Below are 15,799 nucleotides of genomic sequence, written 5' to 3' on the forward strand. Positions count from 1 at the left end.
CAGCATCTGCAGTTCCTACTATCTCTAATGTAAATGCTTGACCCTGCTTTTGTCAATTTCAAACTTGCCTGTACTACGGCTCTCCTAACTGGCCATCTGTCCTCCTTGCTTGCTTACTACTGCCTGTATCTTGCATAAAGGTGGACTTGTCCTTCATAAGAATGCTTCCAAGTTAAAATTCTAAACTTTAACCCCTCCTTGGTTCCTCCCCTCTATCTTTCATTTGATTTGTCATTGTCACATGCACTGAGATACAGTGAAAAGTATTGTTTTGCGTGCTATCCAGGCAAGCCATACCTTTCATAAGTTCTTCAGCATAATAGAACAAGAGTACAGAATATAGTGCTAGTGCTACAGCTACAGAGAAGGTGCAGAGAAAGATCAACTTTAATATGAGAGGTCTGTTCAAAAATCTGTTAACGGCAGGGAAGAAGCTGTTCTTAAATCTGTTGGTACGTGTTTTCAAACTTTTGTAACTTCTGCCTGCCCAGTGGAAGACAATATAACTGGGATGGGAGATGCCTTTGATTCTGTTGGCTGCTTTCCTGAGGCAATGGGAAATGTAAGTGGAGTCAGTGGATCGAAGGCTGGTTTTCGTGATGGCATAGGCTGCGTTCACAGCAGTTGCCCTAGCAAGCTATGATGCACCTGGATATGATGCATCTATAAAAATTGATAGTCCTTGTTGACGTGTTGAACTTCCTTCCCTTTCTGAGGAAGTAGAGGTGTTGGTGTGCTTTCTTGACCATAGCATTGACATGGATGGACCAGGACAGATTGTTGATATTCATTCCTAGTACCATTGGTACAGGTGGGGGCATGTCCTCCACTCTGCTTCCTGAAGCCGATGACCAAATCCTTCGTTTTGCTGATATTGAGGGAGAGATTATTGTCGTTACACATGCCACTAAGCTCTCAATCTCTCTTCTCTACTGTATCATCTTGTTTAAGATTTGGCCCACTATGTGTCATCAGCAAACTTATAAATGGAAGTTCATCATCTGCGCTGCAACTATTCCCTATCATTGAATGTTAAACATTCTTTTCTCACCCGAACCTCTTGTGCATCTTGTTCCTGCTGCTAAGTTCCTATTTCTTTAATTTGTCTAACAGAAGTCTCTACTAGTCCCGCTAAAATCCAACCCCTTGATCTGGGATACTTCCATGAGGGTCTTTGAATCAGACAATACTTTCATTTTTGTAGCTGTAGTCTTTTGGGAATGATGCCAGTTTTTTTATTCTTTGCATCTGTACAGTGAAATAGTGAAACTATACAATTTTTAGTTTTGAAGTGGAATTCTCAATTAAAACTGCAGCATCTCATGAATTTGAGTGAGTGTTCAACATCTGTAGATCATTAGTAAAACTTCACAAATTTCTTCATTGTCTGGGGCATTGCAGGAACGGTTTTCTGTAGTAAATTACCTGGAGGTTTAGTATGTTTTAAGAAGCCTTTAGCGTGCTGTAAGTGTTATTGTGAAAATTCTTCAACATTTGCTTCTCAACCACGGATTAGATTGGTCCAGTAGTCTCAGCAGCCTGCACAGACACTTTTGGTACCCTTCATTTTAAAATAACCTTGACAGAATTATTTCAGATTGTTTTTGATGAATGCCACAAAGCTAAAAACTTGTCTCCAGTTGGTTCCTCAAAACCCACCAAAACAGGTTTGGCTGTGCTGGAATTACAGAACAAATTGCCAAAGGCGAGGGTGGTGTATGCTAGTGCTACAGGTATGCAGTTTCATTATGGCTTATTGACGAAGGAGTGATCGAGTGTAGCACATAAACAGGAATAGGCCATTATGTCCATTGAGCCACTGTACCTTTCCTTTAAATCATGACTGACTATGTTCCTCAGTGTCACTTGCTAACACTATCTCAAGACCATTTGTTGTCATTAATTTCCAAAAATCTAATTAGCTCCTGATTTGAGTTTGCTTAATGTTTGAGCTTCCACAATTCTCTGGGTAAAGTATTCCCAAGATTCATCACCTTCTGAGGAGTTGACATGATTAAATTGTTTTTTAAAGGGGCCAAGGGCACTCCGGCAAAAGTTAAATAAAGTCAATGGCTTGAAGATGGGTATTAGAGGAATAGATTTCAGTTCCTGGGGCACTGGCATGAGCGCAAGTGTAGAAAGGACCTGTTCCAGTGGGATGGATTTTTTAAAACTTAAAAGATTGCCAAAAAAGTTAGAAAATAAACTGAGGGTGAATGAGCAAGTAGTATCAAATGGGCAGTAAGAGTTTCATCAGATATACAAAAATGAAGAGAGGCTAAAACAAACATGGGCCCCTTGAATATTGGCGTTAAAGAAATAGTAATGGAGAACCAGGAAATGTCAAAGGGTCTGAAAAAATATTTTGCAGGTCTTTAGAGTAGAAGGCACTAGTAGCATTCTAAAAATTAAATAATCAAGGATCAATAAAGAAGAAATAAGTACAATAACTATCAGGAGAAGAAAAGTACTGGGGAAACTAATGGGGCTCAAGACAAGACCCCTGGACCTAATTGATTATATCAGAGGATATTAATGGAAGTAGATCTTGCCTCAGTGCCAGTAACCCAGATCCGATTCCAGCCTCGGGCAACTGTCTGTGTGGAGTTTGCGCGTTCTCCCCATGTCTGTGTGGGTTTCCTTCGGGTGCTCCGGTTTCCTCCCACAGTCCAAAGATGTGCAGGTTGGGTGGATTGGCGGTGCTAAATTGCCCATAGCGTCCAGGGATGTGTAGGTTGGGTGGGTTAGCCATGGGGAATACAGGGTTACTGGGATAGGGTAGTGGGTCTAGTTAGGATGCTGTTCGGAGGGTTGGTATGGCCACGATGGACCAAATGCCCTGCTTCCACCCTATAGGGATTCTATGGATTCTGTAATCTTGGAGAACCCCCAGAGGATGGGAAAACTGCCATTGTAGCACCATTATTCCAAAAGAGAGGGAGTCAAATGGAACTGTTAGCCGCTTAGCTCAATATCTGTCTTTGGGAAAGTGTTAGAGTCAATTAGAAAGGATGTAAGAGTGTTTAGAAATATGTATGGCTTGTGAACAGTAGAGTATAAGGTTATGGGAATGGGTAGCTAAAAGGATTGCAATGTTCAATTAGCCAAGATTGTATTGAATAGTGGGACAGGTGTGATGAGCTGAATAGTCTACTCCTTGTCCTCTGTTCCTAAGTAGAGTAAGCATGGCTTCATGGAGGGGAAATCATGCCTGATAACTTCAGTAGAATTCATTGAGGTAACAAGATAAAAGCGAAGTAATATATATGAATTTCCAGAAGGTGTCTGGTAAGATAACATGCTCAAGCTACTTAAAAGCCTGGTGTTGAGAGAGAGAGGACTGGCCGACTAATAGAGAGTTGTTAAAGGGGGCATTTTTGGGATGGCAAACTGTAACTGGTTGAATGTCGCAGGGATCTGTACAATTATATTGTGGACCTGATCACCATAATCAAAATGAATGGTGGAGCATGCTCAAAGGGCTGAATGGTTTACTCTTCAAATTTTCTGTTTTTCTGTACAACTTTAGAGTGGACCAGGATGATCCCTTCAGAATACTGAAAGCAGAGGGGAAAATGTCATTTGGTGGCTTCATAGTAGAGGTGGTGGAAGTAGCAGAGGATGATTGATTGAATAGAGAGAGTGGGAGGAGTTCTTCAGTTGAGGAACAAGGAAGATGCGTCAGAAGCACTAGTATGGGAGAACACGTCACCAGAATAGATGTGAAGGAGCCTGGGAGAATAGAATAAAGAACTTGCAGGGTGACAGACAGTGTAATCAAGGAAGCTGAGGGGATTGAGTTTATAGCGCATGATGGAGACAAAAGTTGTAGAAAAGATGAATCTGAGGTGAGGTAAGTGTGGAAATTGGAAGCAAAATTAAAATAGCTGGAAGTCCTTTGATATTTCATTGAGCTGCGTAATGTTAGTTAATAAAGGGGTCCTCTCGGCTACGACCTTCTCAGTACAAGTGCTAAGACAGGACTGTTAGAGTTTTTAATCTCCATGATTTCATGCTGAAGGATTGATTAATGGTAGTCAATTAATAATATAGTTCATTGTTTTGTTGGTTTAAGTTGAGTCATTTGAACAGTGTTCTTCTGTTGGACTTGAGTAAACTGTTATCCTTCAAAATAGGTGCATCGGAACCACGAAACATGGCTTATATGAATCGACTTGGAATCTGGGGTGAAGGTACACCCTTCAAAGAATTCAATGATTTTATTCAAGCTGTGGAAAGGAGGTAAAAAATAAACTCCACTGTCAGATTATTTAAACCATTCCCAATTTCATATTTGTGTGTTTGTTGTGATGGATTCTGGGGTCTGTTCTCCAGTGAGTACAAGAAATTGACCATTAATGTTGCAGTATCATTTTAAAATCAGTTAATTCATTTGCCTTCTTGAGAGAAGGAAAGCTTACCTGATTAATTTGTATTACTCTCACGGGAATGGACAAATGATAAATAGTGTCTTGTCAGTGTTGTTCATATTCCAAGAACAAATTTAAAAAAAACTGAACCAAACACTATTGTTGCATAACTTGCAAAGCAAGCTTTGCTAAATTATGACTTCTCCCTGATACAGAAACAGTTAGAATTTTCTCTTTAATTTTTATTGCGGTGTTGAGAGTTATACAGCATGGAAACAGACCCTTTGGTCAACTCGCCCATTCTGACCAGATATCCCAAATTAATCTAGTCCTATTTGTCAGCATTTGGCCCATATCCCTCTAACCCTTCTTATTTATGTATCCATCCAGATGCCTTTTAAATGTTGTTGCAGCCTCCACCACTTCCTCTGGCAGCTAATTTCATTCACGTGCAACTCTGTGTGGAAAAAGTTGCCCTTTAATCTCTCTTAAATCTTAGCCCTCTTAACTTAAACCTATGCCCTCTAGTTTTGGACTCCTCTATCTTGGGGAAAAGACCTTGTCTACTTGCCCTATCTATGCCCTTCATGATTTTATAAACTTCTGTTAAGGTCACCTGTCACCCTCTGATGCTCTAGTGAAAATAGCCCCAGTCTTTTGAGCCTCTCCCTCTAGCTCAAACCATCCAGCCCTGGCAACATCCTTGTAAATCTTTTCTGAGCCCTTTCAACTTTCGCAACATCTTTCCTATAGTAGTGAGACCAGAATTGAATGCAGTATTCCAAAGGTGGCCTATGCGATGTCCTGCATAACCAACATGACCTCCCAACTCCTATACTCAATGCACTGACCAATAAAGGCAAGCGTACCTAACACCGCCCTTGTGATCCTGTTTACTTGGAACTCTACTTTCAAGGAACTATGAACCTGCAGTTCAAGGTCTGTTTGTTCAGCAGCACTTGCTAAGACCTTACTATTAAGTGTACAAGTCCTGCTCTGACTTACCTTTTCAAAATGCAGCACCTCATGTTTATCTAAATTAAATTCCATTGACCACTCCTTGGCCCATCTGATCATAGTCCCGTTGTACTGAGATAACATTCTTGGCTGTCCACTACACCATCAATTTTGGTGTCATCTGCAAACTTATTAACCATACCTCCTATTTTCACATCCAGATCATTTACATAAATCACACAAAGCAGCGGACCTATCACCGATCCTTATGCAGCACGACTTAAATTTGTTTTCTTCAAATTAGCATGATAGCCTGGTATGCAAATTTCATAGGATCCTTAGAGTTTATTAAACCATTTTCTATTAGGTTAATGATGTACTTGGAAACTTATTTCACTACGAGTATATTCAAATTGTTCCAAATGATATGTTGCTTTATATCCCAGATATCTGAATCAGCTACATTATGCATGAAGCTGACATTAGTATAGTTTGGAGAGATTGGGTGAACCATACTATGCACTCCTATCTGAGCTGAGCCCGTTTTGGTTCAGCAGCTTATCTGCAAAGCTGTTCTTTTGCTGGGTCTGTAAAGTGAACTTCGAGGGCAGTAAGGCAACAAGGTCTCTCTTTCGTTTTATGTTCTGTGAATCGGAATCATAAATGTTTTACTCTGCTCAATAGAACAGCTATTTTTAACAAAAATTCTCATGTTGTAACTGCTTCTCAAAAACTTCAGTTTTGTGGTGTTTTACAAAATTACAAGGAATATAACTGCATTGATTTAATTTTTCTTCCCTTTAACCAGAGGTGTTGGGGCAATGGAGATTGTTGCTATGGATATGAAGCTAAGAGGAATGTATATAGCAAGACAGCTGAGCTTTTCTGGAGTAACCTTCAAAATTGAAGAAGTTCCCCTCAGTCAAGATTATATCAAGATGTATAATAAAGCAGTTAAACTGGTAGGTCTTTGATTAAGCTTCAGACTTTTCATTGGATGTATGTAAACTTTGGAATTGAACCAACATCTTTTGTGCATCTAAGGTTTTTTAGCAGATGTGAGGAAAATATACTATTGGACAACCAAAATCCATTTCCATCGTACTTGGTTTGTGCGTGGTGGCTCCCAGTGATCAAAATAATTTTTTTTGAGGGCTGTTTGTGAAATTTGCTCAGATTATTTTTTTGCTATCTTAAACTACTTTTTTGGTTTATAGGGGCTTCTTTTTCCACTCATTATGAAGGCCTTTATTGGGGATGCAGACATGTTGCAGTACTAACTTCTGTTTTTGTGATAATTTTTTTTTTTAGACACTTTGTTTAGATAAATGTACAAACACCAAAGATTGTATATGTATTAATCTTCAATTTGATGTTTTTAAATAAGAGATTTTTAATTTGTGAAATAAATCTCATACACCTAATGCATTCATCAAAGTAAATGGTTAAATACATAAAGCACTATAACCATATAAAACATTAGTACTGATTTCCAGAGTTTTTATTTCTGTAACTGATCAGAGAAAAATTTGTAAATTGCTTCCTGGAAATGCTGCTTAAAATTGAAAGTATGATTGAATATCTAGGTAAACATGTCTTCATATCCTGTGCTTCTGTATGACAGATTTTACGGTCTTGGATATCCTGATCGCCTCCCATTTGTGGAAAGTTCTCTTGGCTTATTCAATATTGAGTGGTTCCTACCTTTGTCAATGATTGAAGTTCTACAGTGCATTAAGGCTGTTTTACCAGACCTTCTTCCTGGCTAACACATTAGTTATCTTTCCCTTGACCTAGCTGAAACATGGTCTCTGCTCTCTGCATACACGTATATGTCTCTGTCATACTCTCCCACTCCAGTTGACGCTAGCTTGCTGCCTGCTCTTCTCTACTACTACCACCACCACCACACCTGAGGCAGCCTTGCTAACCACTGAGCCACCATGCCACCCCAGTATAGTTTAAGCATTAAATGCCATGGATTTCACATCTTGTTGACTGGTTTCTGTACTTGGTGGTAAACCCATTGCTCCATTGTGTGAGGGAAGTGAGAAAGCAATGTTGTAGGAGTAGGTTGCTTGTAACTGTTTTTATTTTCCCCAGCAGCTTAATAATACAGCATGTCTTGTGAGCAAATTGTGCCTGAGATACCAAAATAGGAACAGATGCAGCATGTGGAAGGCAAATAAAGTGTTGACGTTTATTAAAAGGAGAATTGAATATAAAGTAGGGAAGTATTATGAAAACTTGCAGGGCCTTAAAGATCACATGAGGAGTACCATGCACAGTTTTGGTCACTCTGCCTAAGGAGGAACTGTGCATATTTGCATTGGAGGAAGTTCAGGCAGTGTTCACTTAGCTGATTCGGGATGAAAATTCCAACTTGTGATGAGTTTTCTTGGGAAGGCAAGTTAAACAAAGTGAGCCTGTACTCAACTGAACTTTAGAGAGAAGCAATCTTTTTAAAACATCTGGCATCCTCAGGCGATATCTTAAAGGGGATACTTGGATGTTTCCCCTCGTGTAGGGGGTCTGGAACTAAGGGATACATTTTAAAAATTATACTCTCCCATCTGAAACTTAGATGAGAAAGTTACTTCTTGAGGATTTTGGTCTGTAAATTTCTCTTTCCCAGAAAACAATGCAGTTGGGGTTAATGGCGGCAGATAGCTGAGGCCGCAGATAGGTAGGTTGAACGGTAGAGAACTCTTAAGGGGCCAAATATTCTAAGTCTTCTGTGAATTAGAATGGTGCTGGAGTGCAGATCAAATCAATTGGACCAGAACTGAATTAGAGTCTAATGTAATGTCTGTAATCCTTGTGAAACATGTCAAAAACTCTAACCAGTGATTGAGTTTGTTGGCGGATGATAGGAGCAAACATTTAGTTGTAACTCTTCTTGGATAATGTTTTCCAAATTTCAGGACTTTGCAAAATACATTTAGAGCTACTGAATCACACTTGAAGTGCAGACACTGTGAGAAAGTGGTAGTCATTTGATGTGCCACAAATCTCCACAAATGGCAATACGATAATGAGCTGAATTATTTTTAAATGCTGGCTGGGAACATCAGGAAAGCTTCCTGGTTTTTCTTAGTTTTATAGAATCGTTTATTGCCACCTAAGACCTGGCAGAACCTTAATTTTTCAAGCACAATGATAAAATATAACTCAGTGCAGAACTGAGTGTAAACCAAAGGTCAACCCTAAATTAATTACTTGAGACTTTCTGGTTAGTTGTTAGCTCTAGGATGATTCAGTAATGATAATGCCCTTCACTGTCATAGGTAAGCTGTTAAATTTTCTCACTGAATTCGCATTGGCCATCTACTTGCACTTGGGTGATGAGAAACTTGACATTCACTTATCCAAGTATGAATGGTACAGTTCTTGAAGTATATGGGCATGGACTGCTTCATTATCAAATAGTTATATCGTTCTAACCTTGTGTTGTAGGGACGGCCATTGAAGTAGTTGAAGACAATTGAGTTTTAAAATATTGAGCAACTTGTGCAGCTGAGTCCTTGGGTTGAGTTGGTTGACCTCCAACAACCACAACTATTTTAATTTGTGCTTGGGGTGACTCCAGCCAATGTTTTGTCTAATTGCTATTGATTTCATTTAACTAGGGCTTCTTGATGACAAGAGTTGACCACTTGCTTGCATTCTGGACCTCTCTGTTTATACTGAGTTTGTAATATGGTCTAGACTTCACTGGTCCTAGTAAAACCCAAATTGAGCATGAAGAGGTTATTGGTGAATAAATCCTGACAGGGAGGCTGAGTGATATTATCATTGGACTGTGAATCCAGAGACCCAGCTAATTTTCTGGGGACCAGGATTCGAATCCTGCAGTGGCACGTGGTGGAATTTGAATTCAGTAAAAAACTGGAATTGAGAGACTAATGATGATCATGAAACAATTGCTGGAAAAACCCATCTGGTTCACTAATGTCCTTTAGGGAAGAAAACTGCCATCCTTACCTGGTCTGGCTTATGTGACTCCAGACCAGTAGCAACATGGCTTACCCTCAACTGCCCTTTGGGCAGTTGGAGGTAGGTGATAAATGCTGGCCTGCCCAGCAACACCCTCGTCCCATGAATGAATAAAGCTGTAAACAGCAGTGTTGATGCCACATCCCAGTGTTGATCAAGAGTAGCTTGGGAAAAAAAAAGTGCTTGCCGAGGTTAGATGTATTCTGCTTTTTATAGACAGGGTGTACCTAAGTAATTTTCTGCACTGTTGGACGGGTGCTAATGTTATCCTTGAACAGCTTGAATAGGAACTTGGCATGTTCAGGATATCTTCAGTACATTAGGTGGAATGTTGTTAGGGCCGATAACTTTTAGATTTAAATTTCTCAGTAATTTGCTGAGTGTTTGAGATCAGAGTTTCCCAGTAGAGCATTCAGTGTTCCCATTCAAAATGAAAACATTTTGTAGAATTTGTTGAGCAGTTTAAAACATTTTACCATTTCAAAATATTCTCATTACTGATTATTACAGCAATTTTCTGTTCCCTGTTGAACTAACAGCGCTGAATTTTGTAAGCCACAATTTGAGCTGTTTTTGTTTTTTGCCTTTCAGTGGGTGGAGGCCAGGGAGAAATTTCAGATGTCGGCTGAGCTGATTGATGCAGAGCAACGGATGAAAAAATCCATGTGGGGACAGTTCTGGTCAGCACACCAGAGATTCTTCAAATACCTTTGCATTGCATCCAAAGTTAAAAGAATAGTACAACTGGCCCGAGAAGAGATCAAAAATGGAAAGGTAAAGGGACCTTTTGAATAACAAAGGGACTGGTGTCGAGAGTCTTCCTTATGACAGTAATTGGATCATGGAATCAGGGGCCATAAGTTTAAGTTTCTTGTTAATAAATTCTATCTGAACTTCTTTATCCAAAGAGTGGTTTGACCATGAGCCCACTACCTGACTGAGTGGTTTGAGGCAAACAGCAGAGATGCTGAGGGAAACTCTCAGCATATGCAGATGAAGGAGATGGTTGGCTGTGATCATGGGTGATCACCCAATTGGAACATCAGCGTTGACGCGGACCACTGAAGAAAGTGGTACAGAATTTCCTGGAACTATTCAGGTCAGGTGCCGTCTCAGTTTACATTCAGGTCATTGATTTTTCATTAGGACTGAGGAATGTTGGAGTTGTAATAGGATTTAATCAAATAAAGGGTAAAGAATGTGGAAAAAGTGCCAAAGGGGAAGTCTGTGATAGAATGGAAGGTGGGAGAGGTTAAATGTCAAAAATTTGGTGTGAAGCAAATGGGACAAGTGAACAAAGGATCCCTCTACAGGGTGGTGGAGTGAGCACCTTCCATCTGAAGGCAAAATGAGAAGTGAGTTCAACTAAGATCTGTTGCCATAGAGTCTAATAATGGTTTAAAAGACATTCGAGTTCCTAATTAATAATTGAACAGATGACGGAAGTGTGCACCAACTGTAAATCATCTAGGTTCCTTCAACAGCATCTTCCAAAAGTGACCTCCCCGTAGAAAAACAAAGGTAGCAGATAAATGCAAGATTCTCTCTAAACCCTGCATCATCCTGACTTGGATCTATCACTGCTTCAAAATCCTAGAACTTCCTCATTGTACTGTGATTGTGTATATCGCTCAAGGGCTGCAGCAAATCTAGGAGGCAGCTCATCACTGCTTTCTCAAGGCATTTAGTAATGAGTAATAAGTGGATTGTCTAGACAGTGATGCCCACATCCCATTTATTAATAGACACATTTATTGGTAAATGGCAAATCAAAGAAAATATTCCATACATTAGTGAACGTTAATGTTGAAAGATCACAGGTTGCTGGTGTGGACAATGAAAAAGAAATGTGCACTATTTTCAAGTGAGGCAAAAAAATTTTGGTGTCATAGAAAAGAACTTCTGCAAGTCTGGCTTGCATTATACCTGACTGCCCAGCACGCGAGTAGATCTTGCCATTCCACAGGTTTGAGATTTTGTTTTAAATAAAGCTAAATGGGAAGTTGTACAGACAACTGTTGACTAAAATGATATAACCTGTTCTAATGGTTTTATTTTGGAATTACTTGTAGTGCGTGGTTATTGGTCTGCAATCTACTGGAGAAGCAAGAACTCTTGAAGCTCTGGAGGAGGGTGGTGGTGAACTGAATGATTTTGTTTCAACTGCTAAGTAAGTTTACACAACATAACTGCCTGTAATTGTAAATTTTCCAATAATGTTTCTGAAAAGTATCAATAACTGCCAATTTTTATAAAAAATATTTCTGAAAACTATCGACTCATCTCTATAAATTAAATATGTAAATTGAAGTTAATCTGTCAGTTTAATCTTATTGTGCAACCATTTGCCACTTCAAATTTTACGTATTTGCTGTGTGTGCATCTATATGTAAATATCCAGTGCAAGGAAGAAAAATTTTGTAGGAATCCTTGACTTTTTAGTATACCTTTTAATTGCTGATGTATCTGTTTCCCTGATTTCATTAATTAGTTGAGAAATTCTTGACGACTAGATTTCAGCAGGCTATACCTACATAACTGCATGTTCTTTGTCTACTTTATGAAAGTTCTTAAGCAAGAGTGGACATAGAAATGCAATTTTAAAAGCTGCCCACAACATTTATTTTGAATAGCTTTGAATTTAAAGGTCAGTTCTTAACTTTTTTTCCACAGTCCATGTCAAACATTTGAAAATTTGATGCCCAGGCTGCTCTGCTGTGGCTAGTTAGGGCAATTAATGCTTATAGTCTTAATATTGCAAACAATTACTGCAGGTAACCTGTAGAAATGTTATTACAAAGTTTGCTATTTCCACCAACATATGAAGGAGATCCTGGGCAAAAGGAAATGTGATGCATGGGAAGGTTTGAAACATGCTGCTACTCAAGAATCAAACCACAACACCACACTAGGCCTGTCACTTGAAAGTGTGCTGTTAGAAATAAAGACCTATTTTTATGATAGCTTTCACAATTTCAGGATGTCTCCATGTCCTTTTCAGCTATTTAATTATTTTTTTTACTCGCTCCTGACATGTGAAAATCATTGCAGACAGCAGAGTACAAGGTCTGGTACTTTAGGTTCTAAACAGAAGACCTTCTGTCAAGGATTCATCCTCAGTTTCAGAGTTGAACCTGATAGTGGGTCTCCTGTTATGGCTTGAAGCGTTCAGATTTTATTTTGTATTTAAAAGCTACTCATTTTGGTGAGGATTTGTCCATGGCAGAGTAGATCTGCCATTCTGACCAATAAATATATATGATCAGCATTGAGTTTGCAGCTATTAGTAAAACATTAACCGCAGAGCCAACAATTACTTACTGATTGCTGCTGGAAAGCAATTGGGCTCTGATCCTACGACACGCCATCCTTACTTTGAGTATGTATGTAATAAAATAGAGCTGATAATGCCCATCAAACTAGTCATGACAGCCAGAATCTTAATGTCTTCAGATTGAAGAATGCAGTGCAATTGTTTACGTAATTGATTACATAAGACATTTTTGAAATAATTTCAGAGGAGTCCTTCAGTCTTTGATTGAGAAACACTTCCCAGCACCTGACAGAAAGAAGCTGTACAGTTTGTTGGGGATAGATATGACTGCGTCCAGTAATCATGACTCTCCCACTGACAGTCCATCAAGACAGAGCAAGGGAAAAAAGCGAAGAGGTACAACCTTTCTTGCTGATTGTGATGTTTGTCACTTAATACCTTGTGGCTACCAGTGGGCATGACTATGATGAACGATCATTCTGTCAAAATGCAAACTAATCTGATTTGTTGAGCTAACTTTCAATGAGAATGAATCTGAATGTATCTGTATACATTGTTACTGTATATTTGAGATTGTAAATTCTGTAAACTTTGCAGTTTTTAGTTCAGATTAACTAATATTTGCATAATTGAGTTTTGTACCCATCTAGTTAAATAATAGCAAAACCCGAAAGCCTTTTTGCATTCTGATTGTAATCTCTCATCTCCATATGACTGTAAACCCAAATAAGTGATTGGACAGCGGACAGGTCATGCTATGAAATCCAGCAATTTCCTAGCAGTCAATTGCATCAATTTGCATGAAAATGTACCAAAAAATGTATAAACTAACTGGTAAACTAGTTGTTTTTAAGATAACCGCCCTGCCTTCCTCTTTTACAAGCCCGACTTGTATATTAGTCTCTTGTATATGGATCAAGAGCGAGAAATGCTATGACAAGCCACTCCCTGGTCAGCCCTGTGCATAGATTGGTCTTTCATTCTATCCAAGTTGTCCCTTTGGTGTGTGAGCTCGTAGTGCAGATGTTTCTGTTTGACCCGATCAATTCCTTGCTCATACATTGGAAATCATTCAATCAGAATGCTCCCCATTACCTTGAGGCTATAGTACCATGCAAACAGCTGAGACAGCATCCTTTCAAAATTCCTCCATGACTTTGCCTCATCCAGCTCCTGAATTCTCCTTCAGTCTTATTCATTCTCCCTATTACCCTGCAGCTCTTCATCATAGTCTTAACCAATACACTTCTCTAGGCAGTTATGTTGCTTTCCCTCAACCCACGACAAAGTTTTTTTTTTATATAAAGGGGAACCTCTGTAACTTTTGTTTTTAAGCTAATGAGGACAAAAGGGAAGCAAAAAAACCTCGTAAGAGCAAAGGACTTGCTGGCAGCAGCTCTTCAGAGAGCGAGTCTGAAGCATCTGAAAGTGAAGGCAGCGATGAAGAAAGTTTTCTGTCTGTCAGTTCTGGCGATGATGACTTTAACCCTTTTAGAGATGAATCTTCGAATGAAGAAGATGGTAAGTCGGTGAAAATGGCAATCATTATGGAAGATATTTCCAGATGGAAGAAGTGCAAGCATGATTCAGCAAATTATCCGTTATGTAATTCACTCAGCTTAACTCAAAATGGAGTTTCTAAACATTTGGACGTCAAACAGAATTTAAATGATGTGCTATACAACTTGCATAGCATCTTCAATATATCAACATTGCAGGATGTTTCCTTGGACATGGGGCATCTTTGACTCTTAGCAGAAATTGGTCAGAGTTGGGGAGGTGATCAAAGGAGGACTGAAGGAATAAGCTTTGAGGCTTTTGATGGTGAGAAAGCTCTGTTTGGATTTAGGTGTAGGAGAGAATTCTAGAATTGGTTTCAGTGGCAGGGAAGGAGTATCACATAAGCTTCACTTAGAAAATTGGAAAATGCAGACTGATACTCCAATATAGAGGCAGTTTAGGGGTAACCTGAGGACATGGAATGATCTGTTGATGAAGACTTTTGTATTGAATTAGCGATTATTGATGCACACAGGAGGAGGAATGGCAGGGAGGGCATACAATATAATGGGAGTGATTGTGCAAGTTGCGAACTTTCAGAGGGATTAAGTGCAAAATAACAGAAATTCAACTCTTGGTCAAGTGGAGGAGTTATAGAAGTTTGGGAATCCATGTTTGAGATCAATTAGTTGTTTTCTGTAAGGCTAAGAGTATGAAAGGAGCTGGTCTGAGTCTTGGAGATTAGTTTGGTTATTTCAGACAATGCAGAATATATTCTGATGAGCAATAAGAGCTCAAGATGGGTGAGACAGTGCTGCAGCAAGAAAGTGACTCTGGGACAAAAATAATTCAATTTTCTTGCACTCAATAGGGGATGAAAGGAATGGGGTGTGGGTTTGAAAGGACGTTCAGAAGAATTTTCAGTTGTATCATGAATAAGTTGTGTTGAGTATGCTGAGGAGGATTGTGCCATGATGGATAGAAGATCACTGTGGGAGCTGGAAGCAAGGTGTGCCGCTCAGAGTCCTAAGAAACTTTTCTGGATTGGAGGGGAAGAGTGTAAAGTGTTATCAGTGAGAATATGTATTTCTTTGTCTCAATTTTTGGTTGCATGCCATTGGTATATGTGAGGAGTTGTATAATGAGGTTACTGAATAATTACCAAAGCTGTGAACTAGTTCGTTATGCAACTGCAATATTTCTGCGCCATTTGGGTGGTTCATCCTCCTTCAGTTTTGATGAATGTTCAATTTCTGTTTTCTGCTGTTTCGAACAGATCCTTGGTTAGTGAGGAAGGATCGCAAGAAAGACAAAGACAAGAAGAAGAAAAAGAAAAGTATTGATCCCGATTCTATCCAAAGTGCCTTACTAGCATCTGGCCTTGGATCAAAAAAACCTAGTTTCTCCACCACCACAATCAGTAGTAGCACAACGAACAATGCAATTCCTTCAGGTACTAATAGTGGAAACATAAAAAGCTTCAGGCAGTTATAGGTAGAAATTTAACTCTGCTTTGGAGCAATGTTCATTTCATAGAAACAAACCTGCATTAATGTCTGAACCATATATTGACATTCTAGCATAGATTTAAAAATCTTTTGAAAATTCTCAAGTCTTTTCCTATTAACGTGATTTAATTTTTTTCTTCCCTGTCTTCTCCAAATAAAACCTATAGGTAACAGCAGCCATAGTATTGTAGCTA

At 39.1% G+C, this 15,799-nt stretch overlaps 1 protein-coding gene across 1 annotated transcript in view; it reads left to right on the plus strand.

The window, feature by feature from the left end:
• The window catches only part of LOC125481587 (protein strawberry notch homolog 1-like), a gene marked incomplete at both ends in the record, with an annotated part of 22,207 nt that extends 6,411 nt beyond the window's left edge, over positions 1–15,796 (plus strand). The window contains 9 exons of the mRNA XM_048593348.1: positions 1,598–1,733; positions 4,137–4,242; positions 6,136–6,289; positions 9,915–10,097; positions 11,396–11,493; positions 12,842–12,993; positions 13,933–14,118; positions 15,374–15,550; positions 15,773–15,796. Coding sequence (XP_048449305.1) covers positions 1,598–1,733; positions 4,137–4,242; positions 6,136–6,289; positions 9,915–10,097; positions 11,396–11,493; positions 12,842–12,993; positions 13,933–14,118; positions 15,374–15,550; positions 15,773–15,796 — 1,216 coding nt within the window. The remainder of the gene's footprint in view (positions 1–1,597; positions 1,734–4,136; positions 4,243–6,135; positions 6,290–9,914; positions 10,098–11,395; positions 11,494–12,841; positions 12,994–13,932; positions 14,119–15,373; positions 15,551–15,772) is intronic.
• Positions 15,797–15,799: the final 3 nt, after the last annotated feature.

Source organism: Rhincodon typus, unplaced genomic scaffold (genome assembly GCF_021869965.1).
Source record: "Rhincodon typus isolate 14 unplaced genomic scaffold, sRhiTyp1.1 hic_rhity00002699, whole genome shotgun sequence".
Lineage (NCBI taxonomy): Eukaryota > Metazoa > Chordata > Chondrichthyes > Orectolobiformes > Rhincodontidae > Rhincodon > Rhincodon typus.